Below are 22,195 nucleotides of genomic sequence, written 5' to 3'. Positions count from 1 at the left end.
GCGCACTCGTGACGTACGCAACACGCCACAAAAGAGCCCGGAAGAAGCAGGTTCTTTTTACTGCAGAGGGACAGTACGTGGTTTGGCGGCTGTGCCATCCTTCCACAGTTAACACAGGTGAGTCCAGCCTGCATTTTCGGGGCAGTCTGTACTGCCCCAATGTCCTTTTTCAGCAGAATGCAGTTCTAGTTATACATTGTGGAGGCACAAGGACAAACTGAATGAGGTGTTAAATTCATCCATCCATCCATCCATTCATATGCTGCCCTTTATTTGAAAAGAGCCTGCATGATGTAGTGGACTATGATCCTGGAGATAAGGGGTCAGTTCCCTGCTTGGCCACAGATACCTACTAGATGACCTTGGGTGAGTTGCATACTTTCAACCCAGGGATAAGTTCACCCTAGGGTCTCCATCAGTCAGAAACAACTTAAAGGCATACAACAACAAAAAAAAAACAGCCTTCTCCCAAAGAGGAACCCCAGGTGGCTCACAAAAAGAATCAGCTAAAACATGATAAAATTTTAAACACGGTTAAAAATCATCATATTAAAAAGCATAAAATAATTTTAAAAGCCTACAAAAGAAAAATAAATAAAAAAGACCCCCCCCAATACATTAAAGGCCTGAACAAAAGCATCTTTGCTTGCTATCAAAATGAAAAGAGGCAGAGAGCCAACCTAGCCTCCTGCAGAAGGTCACTGTGAAGGCTTTCTCCCATATCCTCACCAAATGAGTCTATGATGGTGGTGGAAGTAAGTGAAAGCCAGCTCCTCTGGATCTTAAGATTTTGTTAGGTTCATATGGAGACATACGGTTTTTCAGAATGTGTGGACCTAGGGCTTTCCATCTCTCTATCTCATATGCAAGAGGCTTTTTAAAGAAGCTGGCTTGTACAGAGAATATTACTCCTTGCAGAGCTAAGAAAAACCTGTGCAGCTTGAATTTACAATGAGAGGAAAACACAAGTCTGCACCAAAAACTCAGAGATGGAAAACCTGTGACTAGGATAGGATCGTTGGAAAAGCTTATGACTTTGTTTCATTTATTTGAGGGGGGAAATTTGTGAGAATAATATCTTGTCTCTATGAAGAATGAATTAGTTCACTTGAGACTTCAATGCACAATGTGTGTTTGAACAAATAACAGCACCTGCAAACTTCCGTCAGGGCCTCTGTGCATGGAAGACATGTCCCAGTGTTGCTATGCTCTTTCCTACCGCCAGAGAGAAACATCCATTGTGCCCTTTATCCCTCCAACCATTGGATCTAGGGTTGAACGTGGTGCACTTTAGATGTAACATTGCACTTTCTCTTGTGGTAAGGTGATTTATATTTCAAGAGTAGAAAGGCAAACGCTCATCATCCACCATTCACTGAGAGGATAAAGATTTATTATGGTACAGAGCAGCATAAGAACAATAAAATACACCATGCAAAATACTATATACAATAACAAAACTCATAAAAGAAGTAAAATACATATAAAATAAATATATACAAATACAGATAATCATCTGGACAGAACTGACAAAGCCCAACTAGATGTTCAATTACTAATCCGATGTGCAAGTCATCACCTGTCAGATTTTAATTGCTGCTGCACAATATTTTACTACTTTATGAGTTATAGTAGGATTAATATCTGACAGCGACAAGGTAACAAAATGCTACTCTGAACATCCTGAATGTTTGTGAAGTACAGTGGTACCCCGGGATACGAATTGACCGCGTTACGAAATTTCCGGGGTACGAAAAAGTTAGATTTGAAAAAACTGTTCCGGGTTACGAAGATTTTTTTCGGGTTACGAAAAAATTTTCGGCGCGAAATTCAAATGTGAAGCGCGGCTAGCAGCTTTCCAGCGGCTTTCCAGCGCCTTTTCGGGTTGCGAAATTTATCGGGTTACGAACGGCGCCGCGGAACGAATTAATTTCGTAACCCGAGGTAGCACTGTATTGGCAAAATAAATGTAGGGTGCAGATGTCTTTACTGTAGACACTGAAAAAGTACATGTTCCACTGACTCTATTTGACCAGAACCACAAGGACAGTGCCTTTCCAGTTATGGGAACTTCCTATAGCAACCTTGAAGGACAGATGAAGAAAGAACACAAGATCAAACCAAGGTGAAAGCATTATGGTGTATGGGCACTTCTACATTACTTATATGTGCCATAAAAGCTGTAAAATATCAGATATTTTCACTGGAAATAAAGGAGGCCCTAGGTATATTCATTTGGTGTTCTATATCAGTGAAACATTGTTTAATAGATATTTTAGCCTGATCATATCCCCTACTAAGCATTCTCTGAAGATGCCAGCTACAGATGCTGACGAAACGTCAGGAAGAAACTCTTATAGAACATGGCCACATACAGCGAAAAACCCACAAAAAACAATGAATTAATTGTTATCTGTTGATTCAATGGACCTATTCTAGTTTGAGGAATCAAGAGGATTTAGGTGGTTTTCATCCCATATTAATGTCTATGCCTAACCTATAATTATATTCTAAGTGCTTCCCTCCCTCCCTCCTTTTTTCCTTCCTTTTTTCCTATTTCATTCCTTCCCTTTCCTATTTTCCTTTCTATCATTTTTCCTTCTTCCCTCCCTTCCTCTCTCCCTCCTTTCCCTCTGTTCTTTCCAATCTTTTGTATTTGCAATAAAACATACATGATTCTCTGTTGTGATATGGGGAATAATCCTCAAGATTATTTTCACGTATGAGTTCCCAAAAATAAATGAACTCCTAGGTGAACTCTACAGTATCAGCCACATTTGCACCCTAGAGCTGAGACTGGGGGTAAATCTAAGAAGCCATTGCAGAACACTGTCTAGATATATGTCAACATGACTAAACTTCACAGGAGGAAAACCGGACTTGTTTACCAATGGATGCCACATTGCTAACAAAGAGTGACTAATGTGACATGACCCTTGGAAATTGCATTCCCCATATTGGGCACCAGGACTAAACTGAACTTTCTTTTGTCACAGCTGCCATAGGATTTCACTGTGCTTGTGGTTCAAAGTAGTCTTTCGTAAGTTCAGTACCTTCTTATCATTAACTGCTGCTTGTTGTTCAGCTCAGGCCTCACCACAATGATAAAGCATTTGGGGAAAAAGATGCAAACCAGCAAACCAGCACTAGAGGCCAAGATTGAAAAAATCTCCACAACCACCATGTATTTCCCCTTCGTGCTGAGATAGGTAGGAAGAAAAGACACCCAAACGCTGCAGAAAACCAACATGCTGAAGGTGATAAACTTGGCTTCATTAAAACTATCTGGCAGTTTTCTAGCTAGAAAAGCAACAGTGAAGCTGACCATAGCTAGAAATCCCAAAAAACCCAAGACAGCGTAGAACATAGCAGCTGACCCTTCATCACATCCCAATACTATTTCTTGAGGCATCAAATGCATGTCAGAATTTGGGAATGGAGGAGAAAGGGACAGCCATAGTGTACAAATCATGGCTTGGATAATGGAGCCAGAAATAACAATGGAGCTGGCTATCCTTCTCCCCACCCATTTCTTCATGCTTGACCCTGGTTTCGTGGCCAGGAAAGCTAGGACCACAGTAATGGTTTTTGCCAAGACACAAGAAACGGCCACTGAGAAGATGATGCCAAAAATTGGTTGTCGAACGAGACATGTGAATTTATCAGGTTGTCCAATAAATAGCAAAACACAAAGGAAGGATAGCAATAGTGAGTTGAGAAGAAGGTATGTGAGGCTCCGGTTGTTGGCTTTGACAATTGGTGTTTCCCGATATTTAATGAAGACTCCAAGCACTGAAACTGTGAGGGAAGAGAAAGCAAACACAAAAAGGGCCAAGCTAATCCCCAACGGTTCTCCATATGTCAAGCAAGTTATATTTTTTGGAATGCATAAATTCCGGTTGTGGTTTGCATAGCTATCTTCTGGGCATTGAAAACAGTCGCTCATGTCTGAAAAAGAAAACCTGGGTTGCATGACAATGCTTCAAGTAGTCTTCATAGTGTTCACACTGAATGCCATGCTGAAAATGTCCAAATCTGGAATGCAAACATGCTGCCGTCTCACTCAATCACATTCCCATTCCCAAACATCCATAATGAAGGATATTTCTTAATAGTCTTTCCAGCCCTAAGTCTTGAGGCTGCTGAACATGTTGAATGTCATCTTTTCATTCGGATTCTCTTTGGCTGCTGTCACATTGCAGATTTAATGCCGTTTGACCCCATTTTAACTTCAATGCAAGCTTTTTTCCCTGCATTTATTTTCATTTTAATACATAAAATATACACACATAGAAAAAACACATATCTACTAATACATTATTATCCTTTCACCATTATACTTCCTTTTCTTCTTGTCTTCTCCTAGCCATCTGCTACCTTTTTTATCTATCTTATCTTATCTAGTTTTATCTTATCTAGTCTTATCTAGTTTTTCTGACCCTTATCTCGATCTTCATTATTTCAACTTTTTATCTAGGTCTTTCTTAATTAACCTTTACTATCTGTCTATATATTTTCCATGCAATACTTGGCATTATTGTTTTTTTTTTTTTTTTTTTTTTTTTTTTTTTTTTTTTTTTGTATACATAACTTATAATTGGTTGCAGCTCCTTTTCAGTCAAATCTTATGGTTTGTCATGTATTAAATTCATTAATCGGCCCATCTCCATCATCTCTTTATTTTCTCAAATCAATCTTTCACCTAAAATTCCTCTTTAGATTTCCAATTCTTTGTTATAATTAATCTACCTTCTGTTACCAAGTATGAAAAACAGTGGTGTTCCCTGCTTGGTATCTCCAAGCCTGATGTGTCAATTTGATTTATTGCCCATGATGAAAGATACTACCTGTTTATGATTTTGAAGTAGTTCTCCTTTAGATTTTGGGATGCTCTAAATTTGTTAGTATATTTCCAAGCCTTTCCCCATTTCTCTAGATCTATAATGTATCCTACAGCTTGCACCCACTTTATCATTGTTGGCTTGATCAGTTCTTGTTCTAAATTCCTTTTCCAAAAGAGATTGTACAGTTTAGCTACTTTTTGTTTATCTATCGCCCAAAAAGCAATGCAAGATTTTTAATCAATCCCAATGAGGGTTATCAGGGAAGAGCGTATTCACGTACAGTAATGTGCACATGTTAGATCACAGCAAATAACTGTCATACATTCTGTATACAACCCCTCTTACCTGTCTGGTTTGAGATCTTCCCTTCTGGACATGGTAAACAATCATAGCAGCAAAATGGTTTTTCTTCCTTCTTTGACTTACTGTGGCCTAAATGGCAGTTGTCATTGCACAAAGAAAGAGGTTGTACCTGCCCATAAGCAAAGAAGGAGACTATTTTAACATGGTGGAGGAAGATACTTTGACAGAATGTGTCTTAACGGGGAATGTATAATTAAGGAAGGGATGGATGGATGGATGGATGGATGGATGGATGGATGGCATTTCATAGTTTAATGATATCACCTTTTCAAAGAAAACCTGAGAATGGAAAAAATTCCTTTTTTGGACTAGAACTATTAGAACCCCGCAGCCAACATGAGCAATGGCTATACTGGCTAAAGTATTCTGACTATTGTAGCAAAACAGGAAGAGAAGAAGAGAGAACGCTCTCATGCATAGAATGCAGTGACCCTCACATAAAGAAGGGGTCACTCCCAAAAATTTGGGACTGACACCACACTCCTAGAGCGGGAAATTTATGGACTGAGATCCTGGTCAACAGCAATAGATCATATATTTCTATATGCATATTTAAATAAATGGCAAGAACAGTGATGGCCATTTTGGTTCCATTCCTGTTAATGTTATTGCTCTCATAGGAGTGGAGAACTGTCATCATGAAGAATGGTGCCTGCATGCTGACTGGTCTTTAAGCCAGTCCATTGCATTGCAGGTGAATGGGGCACTGGAAACTACCTTACACAAATGTGTAAAGAGCACAGCCAACAGCTTTATCAAGAGAGATCTTGTAGCACCTTTCAGACCAACTGAAATAAAGAAGGTGGCAGCATGAGCTTTCGTGGACTTCAGTCTACTCCCTCAGATGCTTTACAGGCTATTCTACAGACTAACACAGCTATATCTTTGAATTCTAGCATTCTTAAGAGTAACACTACCATAATACCTCAGCAAGATGCCATCTCTAGTAATGACCTGCGCTTTTTCTTAAAATGCCAGTGTGTCCACATTTCCCCAATGGCTGTACAGCCCGGCTGTAACCTAATGTTATTATTATTATTAACCTTTATTTATGAAGTGCTGTAAATTTACACAGCGCTGTACATGCAATCTTTTTAGCTAGACGGATCCCTGCCCTCGGGCTTACAATCTAAAAAGACATGACACAGAAGGAGAAGGGAGTGGTGGAGGGAAAGGGTAAGAGGTCCAGCAGTTCCTCTCTACCTCCGAGGCCTGGACCAAGGCAGATGGACTGGAGGGAGGGCTTGGTTTCATAATGGATGGTTAATCTTCCAGGGAAAATACATACTCTCAAGTAGGATAATGCATATACAGTACATAGCAATACAGGAAATGGTTTGATAAACAGGTAGTAAGCAACAATTATGCAATGCCTGGGAAGGCTTCTCTGAGCAGGATGGTTTTCAACTCCGTTTTGAAGCTGGTTAAAGAAGTGATGGCTCTTGCTTGTGGGGGAAGAAGGTTCCAGGAGTGAGGGGCAGCAAGTGAAAAGGGGCAAATCCGGGATGGGGCAGAGGAAATCCTGGGCTGGGACAGCAGACCTTGACTACCAGAACGGAGGGCCCTGGTGGGAAGGTGAGGAGAAAGAAGGTCTGATAAGTAAGGAGGGGCCAGTCCATGGAGGGCTTTAAATGTCGACAGCAGGAGCTTATACTGAATGTGGAAAGGGAGGGGGAGCCAGTGAAGGGATGCCAACACAGGAGAGATGTGGTCAGCGCGGTGGGTGGAAGTGATAATGCGTGCAGCTGAATGCTGAACAGAGATTAAAGGACGGAGGTGAGAAAGAGGAAGCCCAGCCAGGAGGACGTTACAGTAATCAAGTCGTGAGACCACTAGGGCATGGACCAGGATCTTGGCAGTAGAGGCGGAGAGATAAGGTCGGATTTTAGCGATATTGTACAAAAAGAATCGACAAGCCTTGGCTGTGGTCTGGATCTGAGGGATACACGACAGAGAAGAATCAAAGATAAAACCAAGACTGCTGGCTTGCTGGACGGGTTGAATAGAAATGTTGTCCACAGAGACAGAAAAGGAGTGTTGAAGGGTGGGCTTAGGAGGAAAGACAAGAAGCTCAGTCTTGGACATGTTGAGCTTCAAACGCCAATGGCGCATCCACTGCGAGACAGCTGTGAGGCAAGACGAAACTTGCTGTTCAAGCCTTGGAGAAAGGTCAGGGGTGGAAAGATACAGCTGGGTGTCATCGGCATACAGATGGTAGGAAAAGCCAAGAGTGCTAATGAGTTTTCCTAAGGACAGTGTGTAGAGAGAAAACAGAAGGGGACCCAGAACAGAGCCCTGGGGAACTCCAACAGATAAGGGAACAGGAGAAGAAGTCTGGCCCCCTGCAACTACTGCAAAAGATCTGCCAGACAAGTAAGATCTAAACCAGTCAAGAACAGAGTCTGAGAACCCAAGGTCAGAAAGTATATCAACTAGAAGACAGTGATCAACAGTGTCAAAGGCAGCAGACAAATCAAGAAGGATGAGAACAGAGTAAAGGCCACTAGCCTTGGCCTGTAAAAGGTCATTCGAAATCTTAGTGAGAGCTGTCTCAGTAGAATGCCTTGGGCGGAAACCAGACTGAAAGGGATCGAGGATGGAGTTGGCTTCAAGAAACTCAAGACAGCGAGAATAAACAACCCGTTCCAAAACCTTGGAATGTGGATGGCAGCTGCTAAAGCTGAGTTTTTAGGGCGCATCTATACTGTAGAAATAATGCAGCTTGACATCACTTTAACTGCCATGGTTCCATCCTACAGAGTTTTGGGATTTGTAGTTTTACAAGGTTTTTGGCCTTCTCTGCCAAAAAGTGCTGGTGCCTCTGAAAATTCCAAAGCCCAGGATTCTACAGACTGGAACCATGGCAGTTAAAGTGATATCAAACTGTATTATTTCTAAAGTGCAGATACATCTCAAGTTGATAATTGATTCTCCAGTAAAGACAGGCTATCCAAAGGACTCTGTGAATTTTCCTTAGGAACAAATCCCTCTTTCTTCAGTGTGGCTTGCAATATTGCACCCTTGCAATATGGATGACTCAGAGCCAAAATGTTCACAAAGCTTCAGTAATTTGCAGAGACAGAAATATATGCAAGAGTCATATAGACAAGTCTCTTTAACAGTATGTCCCACTGGGATATCTATTTCCAGGTAAGTATACAGTATGCAAGGTTGCAGCCCCAGTTTTAAAACTTTAAAATCTTTCATATTTTCTTAATATGTAGTTTACATCCAAGCTGTTCAATCTGTTCTTGTGACATGTAGTATGCATCCATAGAACAAGGGTTTATTTCTCTAATTTTAGTCATTGGAGGTGGTCCTTATAAGAAATGTATAATATGCAGAGAGCACTAGGGATGGAAAGAATATTTAAAAATATTCATAAAATGGTCAAAATGCATCTGAGGAAATAGACTGAAATTGATGAAAGCTTATGCTGTTCTTTCTTTCAGTTAGTCTTAAAGCTGCTACAAGATCTGTCTGTATACTGATTCCAGAGACTAACAAGACTATATCTTTCAGTTGGTCAAAAACATGTTTCTCAAGTGCTGAGAAGCCCTCACAAAAAGAATCCTGGGCTGCAAGAATCTTCACAGTTTGGGAGTTATTCTCTACAAAATTTGCACATGCCATCTTCTGTGGGAAAATAGTGTGTGCGTATTTTATATAGAATGAGTCCCAAACTGACAATAATCTTCAAGATTGTGCAGTGTTCAGATTCTTTTGCAGTGGGAAGAAAATTACTCAAAAGAAGAAAATACCCCAAATATATATATATTCCTAGAAAGGAGAAATATCCCTTATCTCTGTACCATGAACAGAGCTAAATCTCTCTGGTTCTTCTCGCCTTATGGAGGTAGCTACAACACTTGGGAAAGACATATTTAGCACTGAGTCTGACCCAGGAGTGGAACTAAAAATAATGCTTGAATGACGAACCCTCTTTGAACTACTGTGAAACAAAAGGAGACACAAGAATGCAGCTCTTACCTGGTTAAACCAGCTGGGCCATATGATGGCATTCTCTGAAATATGGAGCATACTGTCTTTGTGACCCATGGGGTCTACACTTCCAACTTTGACTCTAAGAAAGGATCGGTTTGAGAATGTCACCCAATTAATAATATCAAATCCTGCAACTAATTCCCCATTATGGTCAAAGGAAATCCTTGTCCCAGCACTATTGTTAAATGAGACACCTCTCAGGAAGCGGTGTAGCTACGATGAAAGAAAGAGATACATTTAAAAAAAGATGTAAATAAACAATAAGCATAGATCACCATAGATGAGAATACCTATGATCTTCTTGGTAGAGTATTAGCTCCCTTTGGATTAATGTCCTGGGTAATAATAGTATTGAATAGTGAATAAACCAGTGTGGTATAGTGGTTTGAATGCTGGGTTAGGACACTGAGAGACCAGGTTTCAAAAGCCCGGTGAGCCATGGAAACCCACGGGATGATCATTCACACTGTCTCAGCCTAAGAAGAAGGCAATGGCAAACCTTTGAATAACCTTGCCAAGTAAAACCCATGATAAAATGGGGCTGACTTGAAGTGGCATAACATACACAGTAAAGAAGCACTGGAAATGCTGTCGGTTGTATCAATAGCAGCAGCAAGAACAACAACAGCGAGAACAGCAACATTCAACCCACTGCAGTTCCTGTGATATAATAGGAACACCACATGGGTACAGAAGTAGTTGGCAAGTCCTCCATGGATTTAATATGCATGTAATACATCAATGCATTAAATTTAAGGTGCATTGAATGCAACTTCAAAAGCTCTCTGACAGAAATATCTCACAAAACTACAAATCTCAGACTTCCATCACATCAAGCCATGGCAGTTACAGCAGCATCAAACTGCATTATTTCTACAGTGCAGATTAGATCAAAGACTATTAGCCAGTGGGGGGGGGGGGGGGAGGAGCCGTTTGAAAAATCTGGAGACATTGTATGCTACAAAAGCAGACTTGAGAGCCCCATATGACCCCTGAACTTCATGATGCCCACCCTTCCTTAAAAGAGCCAGCTTTCTACATAGTCCAGGCACTAACATTGCAACCCCAAATAGGAAGCGCTCCCTATATTTGTCTACTCAGGACAGGCTACCTGCCATGGCTCTTGATTCTGAAGCTTTTGCCTCCTATTCACTGCTGGTCTCTGCTTGGGTTTGGATGACTGCAATGACTGCAAAGCATGTGCCACAGTGTAGACAGCATTGTACACATTGTAGCTGTGTCCAGACATGGTCATTTCAAAAGTAGATGCAGGAAGAGTCTCCAGCTTCTCCCTACCAGTGCAGGTTCTCTCAGTTTGCTCTTGGGTTTCAGGGCTGAAGAAATGACAATTGAAAGCCTGCTCCCAGAAATCCCTAATAAAACCATCATGTTCTTGTGAAGCAGGATTTCTGATCCGAAGAAATTCCTGGAATCCTAACACTTTCTTTGAGGGAGCTGCAAAGGATATAGCTCCATGGAGGAAGTCTATGTTCCAGTTTCTTTGAACGGAAATTGATTCAAAATCCATCTGGGCAGTCATAATCCAGATCTTTGTCTTCTTTGGTATATCATCCTCCACTTCATGCAATTGGAGCAATGTCCAGAACAGTGCCATAGTCTGAATTTCACCATACAAGACCAGCACATTGGCTGTGCTTTCCATGACAACTCTGTACATGTCTGTTCCTTCATCCATTACATTGAGGAAGTCACTGTAAAAATTCATTAAGAGGAATTTTCCTATGAAGTCAAAGCACACACCGTGCTGGGAAAGCATGGGAAGCACATCCCGTTCAAACCTTTCTCCATTGTCATTATTCACAGAAAGAACACCAATCCATGTCCACCTAAAATATAGCAGTAACTGTAGAATCCCTCTGTACTGATGGACCTCATTTGGAAACATTTGTTGAAAGAAAACTGACTCAGTTGGATTGTTCATTACTGGAGCAGAGCCATACGTGAGCTGGAAAAAGCAGAGGACATAAATAATAGGGTTTGTATATTCTGTTTCTGAACTCTAATAGATTCAGTTCTTGGAAATGTTACTGGTTTTTGGAGCACAACCTCTCAAGCTCAACTAGTGACAAAGGTACCACATACCCTCCAACTACTCTGATTAATTAGGACAGTCTTAATGTTTAAACCACTTCAAAAATGTTCCAGTTTCTTTCTCCTCCACCCACGTTCTCCCTTTGCCCTTGGCTTACTTTGGAGGTTTTTAAACAGAGGCTGGATAGCCATCAGTCAGGGATGCTTTGATTGTGAATTCCTGCATGGCAGAATGGGGTTGGACCTTGTGGTCTCTTCCAACTCCATAGTCCTATGTCTCCAGAACATTGTGAGTTCTCCCTCTATGAGTTTGCCCATAGGGGGATCCTCAGAGGAAATGTGTCTCTCCATCCTGCCACCATCACAAGTGTATTTCATGGGGATTTGGGACAGACCCTCTTAGTTGCTGCTCCTGAGTTAAGAAATTTTCTCCCATAGAAGTGATGGATGGCCCTTTGTTTGCTAACAAATGTATGTGACAGGTCCCTTTACCCAGGCTGATCTCAAAACTCCAACCCTTAGCAATCCTGTCTGTCACCCTGCCCTTTTTTCCCCATTTTTTCTTCCTGGGATGGTTGTAAATGACCCATAAAATTCCCAAACTATGTTCCATATGCTCGACTTACCAGTGGCATTTTATAGAGGCTCAGGGTGGGTGTCATGTGGAGACAAATGTCAGGTCCCCCAATAGCTACTATTGAGTTTTTCTCCAAGTTACATTTGTAGTTAGGGGTGAATCTCCTCCCTGAGGAGAGAAGTTCCATGGATGCAAGATGAGTCCAACTTGGACTGAAATGACTATTATAGATGCTGAAGCCCAGGGTGATGTTGGGTAAGATCTGGGAGTTTTCATTAATCTCCTCTACAGCAAATACCAAGGCTGAAATGTGCTGATAAGTCTGAAAAAGTACTCTGCATTGAATGGCACATGTCGTGTTACAGCACATCTGCTTCAGAAGAGGACACTTCTAAATCTCAATTCAATAAAGATCCAATAATTATGACATTGATTATTTGGCTACGGTCCAAGAAAGTGCAAAATGACATTTCTCCATGCACTTTCCACTTTTTTACTTCTCTGAACACCCGAAAAATACTGGCATTGCTTTGAAAAATATCCATTATGCATCTGAGGAAGTAGTCATATCTACAAAAGTACATGCTACAGCCTTTTCTGAACAGTTAGTCTCAAAGCTGCTGCAAGATCCCTTTGTATACTGCCACCTGTTACTCAGTCGATGCATGCACAATTCACAGTTGCCCAAACCAGGTTCAAGAAATTGAGTGTGATTCAGCCTAAGGCACTCAGAATTTAACCCCAAGCAAAGAAATTAGGTACGGCTAAATTAAGACCCCTAGATTTCTTTACAAATGAGTGTAGCTCACTTAATCTCTGCCCATTTCTAACCTTCTAATCGGTTGTCTAAGGTTAGAGAAAATAAGACAGTGTGGAGTCATTCATTTCCTGACTCATGAAACATCAACATTAATGAGGCATTTCCAGTTATTAGAAATCATGAAATTTATAATACAAGACTGCTCAGACATTCTGCATTTATGCATTTATTTGAAAGATATATGTTATAATAACCCACTGTAGTCTAACTTGAGAATCATTTGATTCAAAAGGAGAATACCAGCCTTTCTTGTTGTTAATTGCCATCAACTTGATTTTGACTTATGATGACCCTACAAATGTGAGGCTTCCAAAACACTCTGTCATCAACTGCCCTGCTCAGGTTTGACACATTTAGGACCTTGTCTTACTTGATTCGGTCTATACACCCATAATATAGTATTTCTCTTTTCTTATAGGCTCTTCTTTAACTAGCATTATTTTCTTTTCTAATGACCTGTGTCTTTTCATGATGTGTCCAATCTCACTTTAGTCATCTTGGCTTCTAAGACAGTCTCAGTTTAGTTATCTTGGCTGCTAAGGAGAGGTCATCTTGTATTAATCTTGTAAGTAAATAAATGAAGAACTTACACCGGTTGACCACCGAGTTCTCCAGAGGGATGTTTTTGGAAGCTCATTGGGTTAGAAAATCTGTAGATGTGAGAAACAACGGCAGCAATGCTGAGATCTCCAAACTGATCGTACTTGTGAAGAATAGCAATAGGATCACTAATATTGCATTTCACAACAGGGACATAGCATACTGTCTGAGGCAGCAAAATGAATAAGCACACCATCAACAGCACAATCTTGCATGAAAGTCTTCTTCCTTTATATTGATTGATTGGATTCCATAGTGTCGTTTCAATGTGTCTACATGACTGCCTCACTTGGTTTAAGCCCAGAATTGTAGAGCATAACATATTAATGAACAAACAGACAAAGCCTTGATTGTCTCCTCAGCTCTGAGGAGTACCAGAAGATATTAACTGTGTGTATGGAGCTAGGTTATACTTTTGCTGGTGTTTCTACAAACCCCTTGTGGATTTGGAGATGTACTATAAGCAATCATAGCTAATATGATAATTATAGAGAAGATATAATGACATATTTACTATCTTTCTTTCTTGGTCACATTATAGAAGAAATATCACAACACAACATGCCTGGTCCACCTGAATAAGTAGTAAACAGGTAGCCCACATCTGGGAAATGCCTACAGAAAACAGTGAACCTTTGAGCACACTAGATACAAGTCTGCAAAACATTTACTTGTATGTTTAAAAAGTGGAATGCTTGAAAATCTAATGGGAAGACCTCATTTGCAATAGTGTGTGTGTGTGTATGTGTGTATGCATACACCTTCAAGTTACTTACTGACCTATAGTGATCACATGAAATTTACAGAGTTTTCGTGGACAAGGCGTACTCAGAGGTGGTTTGGCATTGACTTCCCCTAAAATATTGCCTACAGCACCTAGTATTCTTTGATGGGCCCCTGTCCAAGGATTAACTGGGCCTGCTTTAGATTCCAAAATCAGATGGGATCTGGTGCTTGCCATGGATTAAGCCATATTAATATTACACACTTTGTCTTGCTAGTGTCAAACATCTGTGGTATTGACAAACGGCTAAATTGAAATTAAAGGAAAATCATAAATTTATATTTTTATCGGTCCAGGAAAGAAAAGTTCCTAAAGTGAGCACAGGTTGTTGGTTTTTTAAAAAAGATCAATAGTTAAAAAATAAAATAGTATGTACTACAAGTTCAACATTGTCATTTTGGTGCAGTCACCAATGTGTGACAGTAGAACAACTAAAGTGGAGCATACCAATGAGCACAGTGGAGATAGTGCAGAAGATGAACAGTGGTGACTTGTGACTTCCATGTCAGTGGGGTGATGAGTCTGCTCCAAATTTGAGTATGAACTTTAAATAGGTTCAAATTAAAATAAATTAGAACATTGGGTGATTAAGTTTGAGCTAAAACCAAGCATGGAGTCATTACCCTTCTGACCCAGAAGCCTGCAGCCACCACTAGGAAGAACACACTTAATGCCACATCAGAACATGGTTGGGTCCATATTGCATAATTTTACAGCAAACCTCTATGTTGGATAAACAGTTGCCTCTCCCACCGACTATATGATGCAGGTGGAGGAGCCACTTAACTATTGATTGCATTTTGTCATTTCTTTTTTGTTCATTGATATATCAATAATTATTTGAACGGCAGAAGAAATCTACATGTGTGAGGTACACTTGGGCAATGAGTGTAGGAGCACTGGAAAGAATTTTCAGAAAAAATATAATAATAATAATAATAATAATAATAATAATAATAAAATGTTTATTTGTATCTCGCCTCTTCCTATTGGTGTATCGAGGCAGGTAACAGCAGACCAAAAAAACCAACAATTGCATACAATAATAAAGCATACAAAAGGCATTCCCTTATTAACTACTACCCTCCAACCCTCCCTCCTTCCCTAAAAGGACAAAAAAATCATAAAATTCAAATAAAAATCCCAACAGCAGTGCAGTACATTACAACAAGGTTAAGCCAGAGTGACCCTATTAAGAGGAGGGGGGAGGACAGGTAGATCAGATGGACTGATCAATTCTTTAAGAGATCAGTCTGGGAAGGCCCACCGGAAGAGATTAGTTTTTATCACCTTTTTAAAGGCATCAAGAGATCTGATATGACGGATCTCTTCCAGCTCACTATTCCAAAATTTCATTTTAAACCTGTCTTTCCCCACTCTCAACCACCACCCAAGAAAGCAGAGGGTTAGCTACTGAACTCAAGACTTTGGAACCAGAAGATCCAGAATTTTTCTGGCCCCAGAACAAAATAAGGCCAATGAAGTTCCATTTAACTGACAAATACCCCTGCCACATTATATGCTATATGAGATGTCTATCAGAGAGGAAGAGGAATGGTTTTGTCTTTGACAAAAATCCTGTTGTTAGTCTTGACTGGAGTGTACCCACTGAACTGATGGGATTCACCTACATGTTGACTGACCACTCAACAGTTAATTGAATGGGTCTGCTGTAGTTGCAATAACCAACATGATGCTAACCTGTACATGTTAACCTATATGGAAGCTGGGGTCTGGAGTCCTTAATAAAAGATCATCTTAAGTTATTTATTAGAGAACTGTTGGGGTAGGGGTTGCTGTCACTTGGTAGAACAGGAGTTGGGAAGGAGTTCACAGGAGGAAGAGAATTGTGAAGTCAAGACAGAGAGCATCAATTCTCAATATGAAAGCAATAGAATGGACAAGATAAAGAGGACATTCACCAAGGAACTGTAACAACCTGTTGCTATCTCTTTTGTCCTGTGTAATCCCACAATTACTTCTGCAAGTGCAGTTGCACATTTCATGGCATTCAAAATGTAGACTTTCAACTGGGCTCCATAAACACATTTGCTTAGAAGAGCTTCCTGATAAAAGAAAAGTAACTTTGTTGAATCCTGTTTGGAGAATAACTCTGTGGTGAGAACTGAGCTAAGGTGAAACAGTCCTGTGTGCTGAAGTCGAAGGCTTTCATGGCCAGCATCCATAGTTTTTTTTTTTTTTAATTTTTAATTTTTGCTTTTCTCACATACACACATAGGCTAATTACATAACACATTGATAGACATAAATCCAACATGACATAACACCTTTTACAATTACATGTCTAAAATAACATATAACATACATCAGCACTTCCCATTGCTGAAATCTCTACTTTTCCAGTAATTATTCTCTTTGTTTTATCTTAAGTTTTTGTCTTTATCTACAGTGACCCTTCATCAAAACATAAAAGTTTCCCTTAAGATTTATCGTACAAAGAAAAACATGATCTTATTCCCCTCTATTCTGGAAAGTATTTACTTTAGTTTTATAACTACAAAAGTAAACTTCTTTTTCTCATTACTTCTAAATGGATTCTATCATTTGGCATTTTAGCAAGTTTATGAAGGGGTTGTATTGTATTTCCCCTTAAAAATTCTTTTTCCTCTAAACTTAATGTTTTACTTTATCTACCTTTCCCTTCTTCCCTTCTTATTTACAGATATTCAGTATAAGGTATGGGTACTTGGGTACTAATCTTGCTTATTATATAAGACATGTCAGTAAATTACATCAGATCAACACAGTATCATTCCATTTCCTTTTTAGATAGAGATAAAAAGGTTCCCATTCTTCTTTTATACATTCTTTGTTTTTTTCTTTTATCCAGCAAGTTATTCTGTCCAGTTCTGCCATCTCAAATACTTTAATCAGCCATTTTTCCATAGAGGGAACTTGATTCGATTTCCAAAATCTTGCATAAACAATTCTGGCACATGTAAACAAATAGAACAAAAGTTAGCCATATTTTTCCCCATGTTTCCCTCAATCAAACCTAGCAAACATACCTCTGGGAGAAATGAAATTTGGATGTTTAGTTCTTTAGTAATTATTTAATACACATTTAACCAAAATCGTTTAGCTATTTCACAGGTCCACCACATATGGTAGTAGGTCCCTATTGATTTTAAGCACTTCCAGCATTCTGGGTTGTTATTTTTATGTATTAATACAATTCTTTGCGGAGGGAGATGCCATCTGTAAGTCATCTTATAAACGTGTTCCTTCAGATCTTGATTAACTGTATTCTTTAATCCTTTAATCCAAATGTTTTCCCAACTTTTATATGGGATACTGTGCCCCACATTTTGAGCACATTTCACCATACTATGTCTTATGACCTCTTCCTCCGTATTCCAGTAAAGAATCATTTTGTAAAACCTAGCAATAGCCTTTTTCTTCCCTTTTCCCATTATTTCTTCCCATTCAGTTTTTGTCCTTAATAAACCTGGTTCCAACATATCTAATTTCCATCTTTCTTTCAATTGTCTAAACAAGTACCAGTGGCAGTTAATACCAGATGCTAGTAAGTCTTCCTGAGTTTTAAATTCAGTTTTCTCTTGTGTGTCTTTATTTATATCTGAGTATCTAAGCCACTTCTTTCTTGGGATACTCTCCCTACCAAAGAAAGCCTCGTGTGGGGAACAACTTTGAACAATTTGGTTACACAGCCTTGGTTTCAATTTTTCCCATACTTTTAACATTGCTCTTATTAGGATATGATGTTTACTCTCCCTATGTATTTTGGCTTTATTGTAAAATAAATAACCATGTAACCCAAATCTTAAGTTTTCTCCCTCTAGATCAGGGGTAGGCAACCTTTTTGAGCGGGGGACCGGGTTGCTGTCCCTCAGACAACTGGGGGGCCGAATCGGGGGGGGGGGAGCTTCCACCCTCTGGGGGTGGGGCCGCATGCCGGGGGCAGAGCTTCCACCCTCTGGGGATGGGACTTTCTCTGCTCCCTTTCCCGACCTCCAGCTGTCTGAGAGACATCTAGAAGTGGGGGGGGGGGGGGTTGGGAGAGGGGGTGACAGACGCGCACCTGCTCCTCCTGCCCTTCCTTGGCCCCCAGCTGCCTCTCAGAGACATCTGGAGACCAGTAAGGGCCCGTGAGGGGCAGGAGCAACAGGCGCGTGGCCCCTGCTCCTGTCCTTGGGGCTTTGCCAGGCCTGAGGTGTTCTCCGAAGGACACCTCAGGGCAGCCAAAGCCCCTCGGGGAGGAGGAGGCGTGTGCCTGCCCTCTCCTCCTTGGCCCCTTCTTTCGGCCGAACGGGCTCCAAGGGGCCCTTTTGGCCGAAGGGGACTGCCGAAACCACTCTCATTAAAAGCACTGAAAATACACAGAAATGCACTTTGGAAAGTCACACTGTCTCGCCTGCAGAAAGAGTGCATGTCCCCCGCCTCCCTCTCCCCAGGCCCGTGGCTGTGGAGCAACTGCTGGCTTGGGGAGAAGGACGAGGGGGACCCCTGCCTCCCTCTCCCCAGGCCCGCGGCTGTTTAGCAACCGCGGGCTTGGGGAGAAAGACGAGGGGGACCCCCGCCTCCTTCTCCCCAGGCTCGCGGCTGTTTAGCAACCGCGGGCTTGGGGAGAAAGACGAGGGGGACCCCCGCCTCCTTCTCCCCAGGCCCGTGGCTGTTTAGCAACCGCGGGCTTGGGGAGAAAGACGAGGGGGACCCCCGCCTTCTTCTCCCCAGGCCCGCGGCTGTGGAGCAACCGCGGGCTTGGGGAGAAGGACAAGGGTGGCCCCCGCCTCCCTCTCCCCAGGCCCGCGGCCCCACTGCCTCTCCCCGCCCTGTGGGAGGGCCAAGGCTTCCCCACAGGGCGGGGGGAAGGGGAGCGCCGCTGGCCCCAGCTCTTTCCCCCTCCCCTCTGGGAGGACAGAGGCCGTCCCAGAGGGCTGGGGAAGGAGCGTGCCGCTGGCCCCAGCACTTTCCCCCGCCCCTCTGGGAGGGCAGAGGCCGTCCCAGAGGGCCGGGGAAGGAGCATGCTGCCAGCGGCAATCAGTGGCAAGGCCAGCCTGGGGCTGCTCCCACTGTGCCCGCGGGCCGGATCAGGCCCGCGGGCTGTTGGTTACCGACCCCTGCTCTAGATTCAACAACTGGTCATCTTCTAGCAATATCCAATCCATTAGCCACCACAAAACTGCCGAGAAATAATATATCTTCAGATCTGGTACTCCTAAACCACCTCTGTTTTTTTCATGACACATTATCTTTTTACTTATTCTAGATTTCCTCTTGTTCCATATGAATTTCATTATTGCATTTTGCCACATATCTAGTGGTTTAAGTGTATGTAATATTGGGATTGTCTGGAACAAAAAGAGGATCTTAGGCAGAACACACATTTGCACAGTTGAAATCTTCCCCATCCATGACAATTGTATCTTTCCCCATCTATCCAAGTCTTTCTCAATCTCTTTCCAAACTTTAGTATAATTATTATGGAATAGGTCCGTATTTCTATTGGTTAGAGTTACACCAAGATATTTCACCTTCTTCTCCACTTTGAATCCAGACTTTTGTTCCAAATATCTAATACTTTCTTCACTCAAATTCTTAGTTAACATATTGGTCTTATCTCTATTTACTTTGAGTCCCGAAATCTTTTCAAATTCTAAAAGTATGTTGACCAGACGATTAATGCTATTTGAAGGATTTTCCAAAATGTATACCACATCATCAGCAAACAGTCTCATCTTGTATTCTGTTTTTTTTAATTTTCATTCCTTGAATCTGTTCTTCTCCTTGAATATATTGGTTCCATGCTTCCAGAACAAATATGAAGAGGAGTGGCGACAGAGGGCAGCCTTGCCATGTTCCTCTTCTTATTTCAAACTCATCAGATTTGCTGTTGTTTATTAACAGCCTTGCCCTCTGTTGGTTATAGATTTCTTGGATCCATTCTTGAAACTGAGACCCTGCTTCCATATGTTCTAACATTGTAAATAATACCTTCCAGCTAACATTATCGAATGCCTTCTCAAAGTCTATAAAGATTAATGCCAATTCCTTTTCATTGTGTTTTTCAAAGTATTTGAGTGTATTTCAGATAATTCGGATGTTTTCTTTGATATGTCTTTTCTGCCAAAAAGCATCCATAGTTTTTTGTGGGTTTTTCAGGCTATGTGGCCATGGTCTAGAAGAGTTTATTCCTGATGTTTTTTGCCAGCATCTATGGCTGGATTATCTGAAGATGCCATAGTCCTGTGTGCTGTTTGTGCAAGTGTAAACCCCTAACAAAATTCCACACAGTTTCTATTTTCCTAGGATGCAGCATCCTTGTTTGTTTTAATTAAATTTATTGATACTAAGAACTTTATCACACAAGGATCGATAAGTGGAATTAGAGTAGGATAGTACCATCTGTGGCTGTACCTTCTCACACAACACTGTGTCTGTCCAGTAGCTTGTCTGCAATCCATTTGTTACTGGAGTGCTCCTCCTCACTGATGGGCAAAAACCATCAATACATTTCAATCACTCTGCTTTTCCACTGTTCATGCATGTGTGATATGTTTAAACCAAAGCAGTTTCAATAAATGTCCAGTCACAGGGTGCAATGGGGCATGATTCTAGTCCTCTTCAATGTGTTTGTGGGGCCTGGGGAGCCTGATGTGATGAAGTCCTAACAAGCTTTTGATAATGGAGGAATTTCTCTTAATTTCGAATGAAAATAAAGTGGGGCCAGAATATATACGTGAATTCACTAGTTCAGCAAATTTACATGAATGCGAATTGCGTTCGAACTGGCTTCCCATTGCCCAAAAATAGCATGCCATTGTCTGAATTTGCGTAGTGGTAGTCTATCACGCAATAATGTTAAACCCCATGATTGCATTTGGATTGCCATTGGATTATACTTCCAATTTCTCTTGTCTGATAATGTCGAATGCTGGTTCTTGTGTTGGTCTAATTTCTATTATATAGTCATATCTGGTGATCAATTGTAGCTTTTGAATGTGTGAGGTGCTTTGATTGTGAGTTCCTGCACGGCAGGGGGGTTGGACTAGATGGTCCTTGTGGTCTTTTCCAACTCTAGGATTCTATGGTTCTATGATAGAAGCCAAAATGACTAAAATGAAGCTATCATACTTTGGACATACTGTATCATGTGAACACCCTACCCTGATAAACTGTGTCCTGCCACCCCTTTCTGTGCCAGATCGGGGCTACACCAACCACACATCGCAGGCCCGATCCAGCAGTTTGCCACCCTAAAAAGAAACAGCAAAAATGGTGTTCCTTTTTAGAATGGCAAAAAGCTGCTCTTGCTGTGCCAGCAGCAGCTTTTCTGGGTTTCTTAGGCACAGTGCGTCTAAATGCTCCGCCAAAGAAAGGGTGTGATGCCACCCACTGTGTGGTTCGGTGGGCAGTGTGACGCTGGCATCAGGGTGGAGTTAGGGCATGCAGCATGTGGTTGCCACCCCCCAACTCCACCCCGATGCCGGCGTTTTATGCCAGTCTGTTTAGCCCCTCAGTCAAAGAAACCCAAACCCTAAGTTTGCAAGCCTCATAGAGTCAACACAAGTTGAAACAGATGACAGGAATTAACAATAACAAAACAACAACAACAAAAGATGCATACTAATGATCAAAAGATCAGAAAGACAGTAGATCCTCTTGTGAATAGCTGCCATTAAACTGCTTTCTCCGATTAACAACACACATTAGGCAATGTGATGCCTTACATGTGCTAGGAGTGCATGAAGATTTCGTTGCATCTGATTTCTGAGAAGAATTTTCCAATGAGTTTGCCAGTTATAGAAACCACAAACAACAGATTCATCCATTCAGGCTTTGAGTGCATAACTCTTAAATGCTTGTCAGTGCTCCAAGCTGAGAACAGCTGTAGCTGTCAAATTTGGCTGGTATAAATGAGTGATAATTTTATTTCAGGAGGTTGGAGATTTGTTTCTTTGAGGAATTTACAAAAAAAACCCACAAATTTCTTCCTGTTCTGGATGGTGGTTCAAAGGAGTAGGGGGTGTTAGAAGAAAGTTCAGCCAACAGATTTATCTATCCCTTGTGGTACTACAAGTTATTCATGTCTGCTTCACTACCCCAAAACATCCCGGAAGAGATTATTCCTCCCTTGTAATTATGAAAATTGCTATCATCAGTTTACA

General features: G+C 41.2%; 1 protein-coding gene across 1 annotated transcript; it reads right to left on the bottom strand.

Annotated features, from left to right (window-relative positions):
• Window positions 1–3,046: 3,046 nt before the first annotated feature.
• LOC149304008 (vomeronasal type-2 receptor 26-like) lies at window positions 3,047–19,765 on the bottom strand. The gene is made up of 7 exons (XM_089480904.1): window positions 19,562–19,765; window positions 13,252–13,427; window positions 11,891–12,176; window positions 10,324–11,178; window positions 9,198–9,425; window positions 5,190–5,316; window positions 3,047–3,948 (listed from the first exon to the last, which is right to left on the bottom strand). The coding sequence occupies exons 1-7, from the start codon at window positions 19,763–19,765 to the stop codon at window positions 3,047–3,049; spliced, it is 2,778 nt and encodes a 925-aa protein (XP_089337030.1).
• Between the last annotated feature and the right edge of the window lie 2,430 nt (window positions 19,766–22,195).

The sequence above is a fragment of the Sceloporus occidentalis genome, unplaced genomic scaffold (genome assembly GCF_023333645.1).
Source record: "Sceloporus occidentalis isolate IW3139 unplaced genomic scaffold, rSceOcc1.0.p SCAF_14, whole genome shotgun sequence".
In the NCBI taxonomy this organism is placed as follows: Eukaryota; Metazoa; Chordata; class Lepidosauria; order Squamata; family Phrynosomatidae; genus Sceloporus; species Sceloporus occidentalis.
The sequence above is the reverse complement of the archived record's forward strand: the minus strand, read 5'-3'. Positions and strand labels throughout refer to the sequence as shown.

Coding starts and splice junctions, on each gene's coding strand:
- LOC149304008 (XM_089480904.1), bottom strand. CDS start 19,765: ATGAGACTGTTTGCTGATGATGTGGTATACATTTTGGAAAATCCTTCA. Junction 11,179..11,890: donor GCCTCTATAAAATGCCACTG/GTAAGTCGAGCA, acceptor TGCTTTTTCCAG/CTCACGTATGGCTCTGCTCC. Junction 3,949..5,189: donor GAAGATCTCAAACCAGACAG/GTAAGAGGGGTT, acceptor TTTCTTTTTCAG/ACATGAGCGACTGTTTTCAA.